This window comes from Neoarius graeffei, chromosome 5 (assembly GCF_027579695.1).
Source record: "Neoarius graeffei isolate fNeoGra1 chromosome 5, fNeoGra1.pri, whole genome shotgun sequence".
Classification (NCBI taxonomy): Eukaryota; Metazoa; Chordata; class Actinopteri; order Siluriformes; family Ariidae; genus Neoarius; species Neoarius graeffei.
In genome coordinates, this window is record NC_083573.1 from 54,932,485 (window position 1) to 54,944,743 (window position 12,259).

A 12,259-nucleotide genomic window follows, 5' to 3' on the forward strand; every position below is an offset into this window, starting at 1 on the left:
GCTGGCTTTAATGTCGATGTTTTTTTTTTTAAGAAAAGTGATTTTTTAAAAATCTGTGCATAAGCCATCTCATGACTGTTACAGGAATCTGAGTATGATGTTTTGAGGCCACATTAGTGCTAATGAAAGTGTGATTGGCTGTGAGGGCGGATTAATGGAGTGGAGAGCGAGTAGGGCAGATGAAACGTTGAGAGTAGTGTAATGAAAGCACTAGTTGGCGAGACTGATTTACATAGCTTTTTATTTAGGCCAGGTGTGCTGCTCCTTCAGATGGACACAATTGCAGTCTCTCTCTCTCTCTCTCTCTCTCTGTCTGTCTGTCTGTCTGTCTGTCTGCCTGTCTGTCTGTGTCTCTAGACACCAAGCAAAACACACAAACCCAGACACTATATAGATCCATTTTAATGGCTTTCGTTACTCTAGTTAATGTTGTGTTTCTACACACGTATATACAGAAGTGTCATGAATAGTGCAGAGGTTTCAAATGGACCTGCTGCTGAAACAAATCTTGAGATAAACAATTTGCCAATATAACATAACTAGAAGAAGAACAACTTTATTCATCACACATACACTTGTGAAATATCTCCTCTGAATTTAACCCATCTGAAGCAGTGAACACACACATGCACGCATACACACACATACACGTGAGCAATGAGCACACATACATACCCAGAGCAGTGGGCAGCCATGCTAACAGCACCCAAGGAGCAGTTGGGGGGGTAGGTGCCTCGCTCAAGGGCACCTCAGCCTAAGGCCGCCCCTTGTTAACCTAACCGCATGTCTTTGGACTGTGGGGGAAACTGGAGCACCCAGAGGAAACCCACACAGACACGGGGAGAACATGCGAACTCCGCACAGAAAGGCCCCCCCGTCAGTCACTGGGCTCGAACCCAGAACCTTCTTGCTGTGAGGCGACAGTGCTAACCACTAGAACGCCGTGCCACCCCCAACTATTACCTATTATTTCTGATTTTATTACATATGTACACAAAATCTTTAAAAATCATGAGTTTTCTCACTGATGAATGATAAATAATGGCGTATTAGAGATGAATGTCTTTCACTCAATGTGTTTGATAATAACCTAGCCTCTATTTTCTGTAAGTTGTAACACAACCTGAGTTTGCACAGAATTGTTGTGTTGGAAATAATTGCAGGTTGACAAAGATTAAGTAGGTATGAACAACTGGTGAAATACTCAAGGTTAATATACACTACCGTTCAAAAGTTTGGGGTCACTTTGAAATGTCCTTATTTTTGAAAGAAAAGCGCTGTTCTTTTCAATGAAGATCACTTTAAACTAATCAGAAATCCACTCTATACATTGCTAATGTGGTAAATGACTATTCTAGCTGCAAATGTCTGGTTTTTGGTGCAATATCTCCATAGGTGTATAGAGGCCCATTTCCAGCAACTCTCACTCCAGTGTTCTAATGGTACATTGACTATGTTTACATGCACATCCAAATCGAGCTGCTGTCGGTAATCGAACTGAAGGTCCCAGCAGGGGTGCCAGAGAAATCCAATCCTACATGCACACGATGAAATCGAGCTATTGTGTGAGGTGCATTGTGCACCCGAACCACAGGTGGCGCTACACGCCCCATCGTGTTGGTACACTTCCGGTTGTCGTCATGAAGAAGAGCTATTCAAGAGTATAAACAAAGTTATCAGCAGTGTTGCCAGATACTGCTGACGTTTTCCAGCCCAAAACATGTTTAAATCCGCCAAAATGCACTTAAAACCGCCCAATCTGGCAACACTGGCAGTTCCGTGTTCACAAGTTCCGTGCTCAAGCTGTTAGGCTTGCTCTAACAGACTGTATGGCTACAAACTGTCCTGCGCAGACCACTGTTTTGTAAGACAACTTATTTTGCACAATGCGTGGTCAAGCACCCCCGCTGCCACATGTATATTTTTCTAAAGTTCATTTTTTGCTTACAAAAAAATATTTTTCTAAAGTCCATTTTTTGCTTACAATTTAACTTATGTCTTAATAAACACACAAAAAGTTCAACTGCTTTGTTTTTATTGACATTCTTCAGATGTTGGACATCTATACACACACACACACACACACACTCACACACAAATACAGTGACTTGTTTATGTACACAATTCACAGCTATGCAACAGCTGTACAGATGTATTTGGTGATACAGTAAGTGAGCTAAATTTTAACAGTGCAAACAATGCCACAAAAAGAAAAGATTCATGCCGTTGTCATGCCGACCGAGGCTGTTGTGTTTCCCGCTTGTGGTCTCGTCACTCGTCACTTCCGGAAGCGGCAGTGCTGAAGTAAATAGCTCGACTCCGTAGCTCAATAGGGTTTACATGCACTAAGTCGCTCGGCAGAAATCGCATAAACTAGGTCGTGTAGCTTGATTCCGAGAAATCAAGTTCGGTTCAATTTCAGCCGAATTAAGGTGTATACATGGCATTTTGAACTTTGATTTCAGTCGAGCAATGGCAGAAATTCGATTCTCTCTATGTGCATGTAAACGCACTGACTGTGTTTGCTCATTGCCTCAGAAGGCTAATGGATGATTAGAAAACCCTTGTACAATCATGTTAGCACAGCTGAAAACAGTTGAGCTCTTTAGAGAAGCTATAAAACTGACCTTCCTTTGAGCAGATTGAGTTTCTGGAGCATCACATTTGTGGGGTCGATTAAATGCTCAAAATGGCCAGAAAAATGTCTTGACTATATTTTCTATTCATTTTACAACTTATGGTGGTAAATAAAAGTGTGACTTTTCATGGAAAACACAAAATTGTCTGGGTGACCCCAAACTTTTGAACGGTAGTATAGAGTGTTTTGATATGGAATTTCTACAAAAATGTCATTCAACAACGGAAAAAATACACGCCTATACTACTTTTCTATTTTTCATTTATTTGTTCATCTAGTAACTGCTTTATCCTGGTCAGGGTCACGGTGGGTTCAGAGCCCATCTAGGGAGTGTGAGGCAGGAGAGTTCACCCTGGATGGCATGCCAGTCCATCACACACACCTACAGACAGTGTAGTGTAGTCATTCAACCTGCATGTTTTTGGGACACTGGAGGTTTTGGAAGATGGAGAACCTAGAGTAAACCCATGTGAGACTCCACACAGACAGTAACCAAGCTTACAATTGAAATGGCAACCCTGAAACAAAAAAATCAGACAAACCCATCTTCTTCTATCTTTCCCTGATAAACAAGTGTTATAATAAAAGCATGTTACCTAGCAAAGTAACACAAGCTCCATTGGTGATTAACTAGGATTTCCATACCCGGTATATGCTCAGCAAGGTGTATAATGTAGATAACCGACTCCTTATATTCATGCTGTGACCCTATGAGAGGATAAATTGTACCACAAAATATTCCTGTACAGGCTGTATCTGTCAGTTGTGAAATCAATGAATCAGCTTCTTTTCCCAAGAGACACGTTATAAACAATACAAGCCGTAGAATAACAGATAATTTTGCATTAAATATCCTGCACACCTTCACATTCGGGGCGGCACGGTGGTGTAGTGGTTAGCGCTGTCGCCTCACAGCAAGAAGGTCCTGGGTTCGAGCCCCGGGGCCGGCGAGGGCCTTTCTGTGTGGAGTTTGCATGTTCTCCCCGTGTCCGCGTGGGTTTCCTCCGGGTGCTCCGGTTTCCCCCACAGTCCAAAGACATGCAGGTTAGGTTAACTGGTGACTCTAAATTGACCGTAGGTGTGAATGAGAGTGTGAATGGTTGTCTGTGTCTATGTGTCAGCCCTGTGATGACATGGCGACTTGTCCAGGGTGTACCCCGCCTTTCGCCCATAGTCAGCTGGGATAGGCTCCAGCTTGCCTGCGACCCTGTAGAACAGGATAAAGCAGCTAGAGATAATGAGATGAGATGAGATGAGACCTTCACATTCAGGCATTTAGCAGACGCTCTTATCCAGAGTGACATACAACAGGACCCTGACATACCCACAGCAGTGGGCAGCCCAGGGAACAGTTAGGGGTTAGGTGCCTTGCTCAGGGGTACTTCAGCCATTCCTGCTGCTCCAGGGAATCAAATTGATGACGTTTTGGTCCCAAAGCTGGGTCTCAAACTTTTAGTCCATGGCTTCTTCCATCATCATGTAAGTAAGAAATAGAACATAACTCCTTATTGGAAAATGATCACTGGTAGGTTGTGTGATGTGACTTGTTACCTCTTTGTTATTTTTCTGTAAAAGCACATCCTGTGTTTGTGGGCGGCACGGTGGTGTAAGTGGTTAGCAAAGTCGCAAGAAGGTTCTGGGTTCGCGGCCGGAGGAGGCCTTTCTGTGTGGAGTTTGCATGTTCTCCCCGTGTCTGCGTGGGTTTCCTCCGGGTGCTCCGGGTTCCCCCACAGTCCAAAGACATGCGGTTAGGTTAATATGGGACGGCCTTGGGCTGAGGTGCCCTTGAGCGAGGCACCGAACTCCCAACTGCTCCCCGGGTGCTGTTAGCATGGCTGCCCACTGCTCTGGGTATGTGTGTGTGCTCATTGCTCACGTGTGTGTTCACTGCTTCAGATGGGTTAAATGCAGAGAGGAAATTTCACAAGTGTGTGATGAATAAAGTTGTGCTTTCTTTCTTTTTTCTTCCTCTTGTACTACAATAATTTGGAAATATATCTTTTTTTTATTTTAATAAAAACACATGCACTGTTTATAAAGCTAGAGATATTAACTACCTAAGTAACTTTGAGAGCTGATCATTGGTAAAGCGCTACAATGTATTCATTACTGTATATATACCACATTTCAGCAGTATATTACATAATATACAGGACTGTGCAAAAGTCTTGGGAGCCCTATTTTTTCCATACAAACTTTTTGTGATAGATTTCTATTTTCTGACTCATACATTGAGTCAGTACAAAAACATTTTAGAGTTCCAAACGTTTATTTTCCAGCACAAAATTAGATGTTACAGGAAAAAAAAGGTTTGTATCTGAGCAGCATATTACATAAGAGAGCACTTTTCAGATTAAAAAAAGAAAACATAATGAAGGCTGCTGGGTTTTGGTGCAAAATGAAGAAGCCAGTGTGACAAAGTGTCCAGAAGCACTGTGGCTGCTTCTGCAAGATACTTAGTAAAACCTACAGCTCATTTCCGCATAAAACTGCACTCGTTGTACCTGAGACTACTATTTTTTTTTTTTAAAGCAAAGGGTCGTCTCACACCAAATATTGACTTTGATCTACAGCATTTCTTTACATGTGCCTAAGACTTTTGCATAGTACTGTATGCAGTGCTACACACTCGAAGCATTTTGATAATTTAAACACGCTACTTGCTTTGCGAACATTGATAAGCTACAGGAGGTAGCAAGCAGCTATTTCTAGAAGCCAACTAGGAGAATTTTAATCAGTTAAAGTTATGTTGTTTGTAGATTTATTTAAAAACAAAAAAAAACTTCTCTTGTTCATTCTTAGTTCCTGCTGTGCTGTCTGGATGAGAATTAAAGCGCATCACTTTGTACTGGAAATCGCTAAAACTATCCTCTTTATATAATGCCCCCCCCAGTTTTCTCCCCAATTTAGATAACGACAAATTCCCACCCATCAGCTAGGTCTCCCCTATCACACGAAACGACAGTTAACAGCCAGCGAGGGCGAGGATCATCACATGATTTCTCCGAGGCATGACGCCAGCCAAACACATTTTTTCAAGCTGCTATGTATGCAATGTTAGGGGATGGCGTAACACACTTTGAGGAATGCACTATCCACCCACCTCCATATGCATGAGCTCAAAGACGCCCCTGATTGGCTAGCGTCGATGTAATTGATGGGGGGAGAGAGAGAGTATGCCACCTTTCCCTCCCTGACGGCACAGGCCAATTTTGCTCTCTTAGGCTTCTGGCCACGGATGTGCTAAAACTATCCTGAGTGAAACGAGTACGCAGTTCCCTATCCAATCTAAAGTTTCAGGCATTGTGGGATTTTATTAATAAACTAAGCACTTCTGCACTGGATCATTGACCAGATAATGTAAAGGTGTTGGAGTCTGTTATTTTGTTAAGCTTGGCTTGAAAAAGGAAATATTTTTCATAAACTATTGTCATTTGCATGTTCCAATTTTGCATGTTGAACGTGATGAGCTTTTATATTTTATCATGTTTTAATACAGGAACAGTGGTGCTTGAAAGTTTGTGAGCCCTTTAGAATTTTCTATATTTCTGTGTAAATATGACCTAAAAAATCATCACATTTTCACACAAGTCCTAAAAGTAGATAAAGAGAACCCAGTTAAACAAATGAGACAAAAATATTATACTTGATCATTTATTTATTGAGGAAAATGATCCAATATGACATATCTGTGAGTGGCAAAAGTATGTGAACCTTTGCTTTCAGTATCTGGTGTGACCCCCTTGTGCAGCAATAACTGCAACTAAACGTTTTCGGTAACTGTTGATCAGTCCTGCACACCGGCTTGGAAGAATTTTAGCCCGTTCCTCCGTACAGAACAGCTTCAACTCTGGGATGTTGGTGAGTTTCCTCACATGACCTGCTCACTTCAGGCCCTTCCACAACATTTCGATTGGATTAAGGTCAGGACTTTGACTTGGCCGTTCCAAAACATTAACTTTATTCTTCTTTAACTATTCTTTGGTAGAACGACTTGTGTGCTTAGGGTCATTGTCTTGCTGCATGACCCACTTTCTCTTGAGATTCAGTTCATGGACAGATGTCCTGACATTTTCCTTTAGAATTCACTGGTATAATTCAGGATTCATTGTTCCATCAATGATGGCAAGCCGTCCTGGCCCAGATGCAGCAAAACGGGCCCAAACCATGATACTACCACCATCATGTTTCACAGATGGGATAAGGTTCTTATGCTGGAATGCAGTGTTTTCCTTTCTCCAAACATAACGCTTCTCATTTAAACCAAAAAGTTCTATTTTGGTCTCATCCATCCACAAAACATTTTTCCAATCCCCTTCTGGCTTGTCCACATGATCTTGAGCAAATTGCAGACGAGCAGCAATGTTCTTTTTGGAGAGCAGTAGCTTTCTCCTTGCAGCACTGCCATGCACACCATTGTTGTTCAGTGTTCTTCTGATGGTGGACTCATGAACAGTAACATTAGCCAATGTGAGAGAGGCCGTCAGTTGCTTAGAAGTTACCCTGGGGTCCTTTGTGACCTCACCGACTATTACACGCCTTGCTCTTGGAGTGATCTTTGTTGGTCAACCACTCCTGGGGAGGGTAATAATGGTCTTGAATTTCCTCCATTTGTACACAATCTGTCTGACTGTGGATTAGTGGAGTCCAAACTCTTTAGAGATGGTTTTGTAACCTTTTCCAGCCTGATGAGCATCAACAATGCTTTTTCTGAGGTCCTCAGAAATCTCCTTTGTTTGTGCCATGATACACTTCCACAAACATGTGTTGTGAAGATCAGACTTTGATAGATCCCTGTTCTTTAAATAAAACAGGGTGCCCACTCACACCTGATTGTTATCCCATTGATTGAAAACACCTGACTCTAATTTCACCTTCAAATTAACTGCTAATCCTAGAGGTTCACATACTTTTGCCACTCACAGATATGTAATATTGGATCATTTTCCTCAATAAATAAATGACCAAGTATAATATTTTTGTCTCATTTGTTTAACTGGGTTCTCTTTATCTACTTTTAGGACTTGGGTGAAAATCTGATGATGTTTTAGGTCATATTTATGCAGAAATATAGAGAATTCTAAAGGGTTCACAAACTTTCAAGCACCACTGTAGCAGTCACCTCACAGCTCTAGGGTCCCTGGTTTGATCCTGAGCTTGAATAACTGTGCATGTTCAGGATAAAGTGCTTCTTGAAGATGAACAAATGAACGAATGATACATATGGCTGCAAAGACACTGCATTAACAGTTACCACACTTTTGTCCAATCTACTCCGCCAAATTAATTCCCCAGAAAGGATACAATCATGAAAAACACATTCTTTTAAGGATTTAAATGTTTGTATGGAATCTGCTATCATTTAGTTGTGTATTCACTTCAGTATGTCAAGGCATGGTATGAGCACAACATACAAGCCAATTTATGTTACTGAAAGGAAAATAGCTCATGATAAATAAGCCTCGCCTTCAGTTCTCAATAAATTATTTCACTGTGCTATTAATATATAAATGAGTCAAAATAATTAAAACCTCATGTACCCAACCTTTAGCTGTGGAGCAGCACACAGGAATGCTGATTCTGTAGATATGAATTTGGGGGAAATACATAATTCTGGTAAACTTTGGCTTGAACATGGCCCTGGGCTAAAGTAGAGCTGGAATGCTGAGAAGGTGTGTGTGTGTGTGTGTGTGTGTGTGTGTGTGTGTGTGTGTGTAGGAGAGGTAGAGAGCTACAGAGGAAGTACCCTAGAGAATAGCTGTCCTTATCTTTTTTTCTCTTAATGTGTACTATGTAACCCCAAACTCTGACACTGTATAGATTTGGGCTGTGGACTCACTTGGGAGGTAATGTATAAATAAACATATAGGGGACTCTCTATAGCAGTATGGTGCTCATGCTGTGTATGAGAAGTGCCTTTTTGCTTGCTTCTTCTTGTGCTGTATATTTATCCAGAGGACAGGACTTAAGCATCACATCAAATTGAGTGTTGTTCATGATTTGAATATTTGTCTTTTGTGCCCTAATAAATATTATATGATCAGAGGAAAGCTAACTGTACATTGCATCCCTACTTAATGGTCTTGAGTCAGTATTATTTTTGCAAGGTTGTGGCATTTGTGCTGGAGTATGAGACAATCTGAACAGGTCATGCTATAGAGTTCTCTATTATTCCAGCGAGAGGATCCTTAAAGAAGCTCCTGTAGGCCGTAGTACAAAAGCGTGCATGCTGCTGATCTGCCACTGTATGCCCGGACCTGCCTCAGAATACATTTTGTTATGGAGGAATCTTGCATTTAAGAGTGGAGTTTTATTTTCTCGAGGTCCCACTTTTTCTGAAAAGGCAGATGTACGAAGGGAAAAAAAAAAGTGCCTGCTCCACATCCCTGTTCCAAACTTGCCCTCCAGCAGGCTGTCAATCACTTTCTCTGCGCTCCTCCTCGACTTCAGCTCTAAAGTACCACTCTAACCTCTCCACAGAAACACTGAGTAGGCCAGAGTTAAAGCAGCAACTCTGGATGCAGCTGTCTTAGTCTGTCTTTGCCCTTAACACATTAGTATTGCATTCGTGTGTTCTACTATACATTTGTGTTTTCAGTGCTCTGATGGGGCACATTTATAAACTGACCCGAAACTAGTCTTTCCACTGAGACGAGATTTACTGGTGTTATTGCAGTGAAAACAGGCCTATTGCGTCGGAATAACGCACAGAATAACTGTGCCTCAAAAATATTCCCACATTGTGGTATTTTCCTTTTTGCTTGTTGAATGCTGTTAAATCTTTAATTTCAGCCATGGAGAGATATGCTCAAGGACAGAAGGCTTAGAGACAAAATACGTTTCTACTTGCTGGCCTTGGCTCTGCTTAGAAAGGTTCAGGAATTTATTCACGGAGGTGTTTTTGAGGGAGTACGATATATTCCAATGATGTAATTGCATGAAACATTGGAAGCTGCTATATCTGCTGCTTTTATATGTACATATTATAGAGTGGAATGAAATCCTACATTGTAATACTTTCTTGTTTATTTTAGATTATAGTGAAGTGAGCCTTTTGTTGCATTCAAATGCAACAACCGTTGCTGTTCTTAATCATGATAGTGTGTAGAATGAATTTAGTAATGTTTTTAAAACGCATCATTTAATAATAAAAGAAATGCCTGATGATGTAGCACGTAATACATTTATAACATTTCATACAGGAGGAACTGGTGGTGAGCCACATGGCAGCAAAAATCATTGAGAGTGTATGTAGCAGACAGACCCGGTGTGCTCAGGGCTTTATCACAGCAGAAGTGGGACCTGCCCTTTGGTATCTGTTCACTCACTCGACTCTGGATGCACTGCGGGTCAGTGCAATGTCAGTAAGTAACACGCTTTTTTAAGTTTCTCTCAATCTAGAGTAATTTTCTGGAAATTCTCATGTTAGTGATTCAGCTCTATGATGGCCCAGCTTCATTACCCAGAGTGTTACTGTCCTGCCCCCACTCAAGGCTCTGTGTAGAATAACCCGTCACTCAACGGCAGCATTCCAGAGTGTGATTGACAAGGTTGGATTACCCAGCATCCTCAGCTGCTTGGTGTCAGGAATCAGCCGTGTGCAACAGCACATGCTCACCATGTTCGCCGCCATGCTGGCATCCGGAGCACACTTACACAGACTAATACAGGACAGAGTATGTATATATACACGAATGCAAATACACTGTAAATGCTTATAATTATAACTAGTACGTACGTACTTACTTATGTTGACGATGGGGGACCCTCCCAGCCCTTTCTCCTGCGCCTTCTTTCCTCTGCCCTGCTGTTCAGTTTCTCCTCGCAGAGACGTTTCCTGTCTTGAACTTTAGCACGCCAATTTGAGCGGTTCATTGCAGCTTGGTACCATGATTTGATGTTGATACCAAAGAATATAGCTAGTATAACTAAGTATAACTAGTACTTAGAATCATAATTAATTACAATTAATATGTAAATACTTAATTTAATTTATCTAGAAGTTTTCTCTATTTTCTATTCTCTGTTTATCCTATAATGATGCTGCTGGAATTTTAATTTCCCTGAGGGAACCCTCCCAAAGGGATCAATAAAGTTCTATCTAATCTAATCTAATCTAATCTAATCTAATCTAATCTAATCTAATCTAATCTAATCTAATCTAAACACTACAAGGAGTGTAGAATGTGATTATTAGCATCCAGAGCTACATATTACCAAGAAAACTGAAAACAGGATGCATGTGTACTAAACAAAACCGTGAAAACCAATGATTGTCAGTCTACAGGGCCCTTCACAATTTTGCCTAACTGTTCTGAGAAACCCATATTTAAATTAAAACGCATCTATATTAATTGGGTTCTGGGGTTTATTTTTTTATTTTTTAAAGATTTTTTTTGGCTTTTTTTCACCTTTTATTGGATAGGACAGTGTAGAGACAGGAGATGAGCGGGAGAGAGAGACTGGGAGGGATCGGGAAATGACCTCGGGTTGGAATCGAACCCGGGTCCCCGGATTTATGGCATGGCGCCTTAGTCAACTGAGCCACAACGCCTCCGGGTTCTGGGGTTTAATAAGCATGATGTGGTCATTGTTATGAAATCATGTAAATTGTTTGTTTAATTCACTGTGCATACACAAAGGAAACTGAGGCTGCTGCTTGGTAAAATTTTGTACATTAATATTGCATGTGTCTTGAAATATTTCCAACAGGAACAAATAATAATTTCTGGTATTCATCGGAAAATTGTGTTTGTTAATATTACATTTGATATATTCTGGTCCAGGCTGTGAGGTTTTGATTTTTGATTTGGAATACGCGCACAGAGATGTCCACAAGCGTCGGCGACCGGTGTTTTTTTCCACCTACACAGACGGTCTGCGCCGGCTACTCGATCCCAGAAAAAAGAAAAACTTGCCTTTCAATGTTCAAGCGATTTTATATCGTCTCCACTGCCCGTAATTTGCTGCAAATCCAATTATTCCACCACGAAATTGTCTTCGATTTGAATTCCGACATGATACAATACAACTTTTATTAATTCTCCTACAGGGTTTTTCAGAATTAATTTACAATACAGAATTAATTTTACAATTAGCTTGACCGGAAGTGACGCCATATTTGTTGATCGATCCTCGCACTCTGATTGGCTGAGCCGGGCTACGTGCCCACGCCGTAGCGTATGTAGTTATGTTATAGAACCAGGCAGCATACTACAGAGGGTAATTGAGAAAGCCAAGCACACCTGCACCTGGAGGGAAATTTCATACATATTTTGCAAGTATTTTACAGGGAAATGGTTAGTAATTTATTAGCTGAGAAGGCACCAGAAGGCATGTAAATTTCAAAAAAAAAATTGGGGGGGGGGCATGCCCCCCCAGCATTAGCACGCTTTTGCTGCTGAAAATTCCAGAACCGCCCACTACTTTTTTTTTTTTTTTTTAGCCGGCTACTTTAGATTTTTTTTGGAGAACCCTGTGTGGATATTGCATTGTAAATTCCAGTGATGACTATTGGCTGTGTTGTTGCATTGGAAATCTGAGAGCCAGGAAAATGAAGCCTCTGTGGGAAAATTTTAGTGAACTGACTAGCATTGCCCTGTATTGACAGTGAAAGAGAAA

General features: G+C 41.1%; 1 protein-coding gene across 6 annotated transcripts in view; it reads left to right on the top strand.

The window, feature by feature from the left end:
• The window catches only part of ulk4 (unc-51 like kinase 4), a 227,467-nt gene that overhangs the window by 70,323 nt on the left and 144,885 nt on the right, over positions 1 to 12,259 (top strand). For all 6 annotated transcript variants that reach the window (XR_009654740.1, XM_060922070.1, XM_060922071.1 and 3 more), the window contains exons 20-21: positions 9,841 to 10,002; positions 10,132 to 10,314. Coding sequence is in view for 5 of the 6 variants with exons in the window: in XM_060922070.1 (XP_060778053.1) it covers positions 9,841 to 10,002; positions 10,132 to 10,314 (345 nt within the window). In the remaining variant the exon portion in view is untranslated. The remainder of the gene's footprint in view (positions 1 to 9,840; positions 10,003 to 10,131; positions 10,315 to 12,259) is intronic.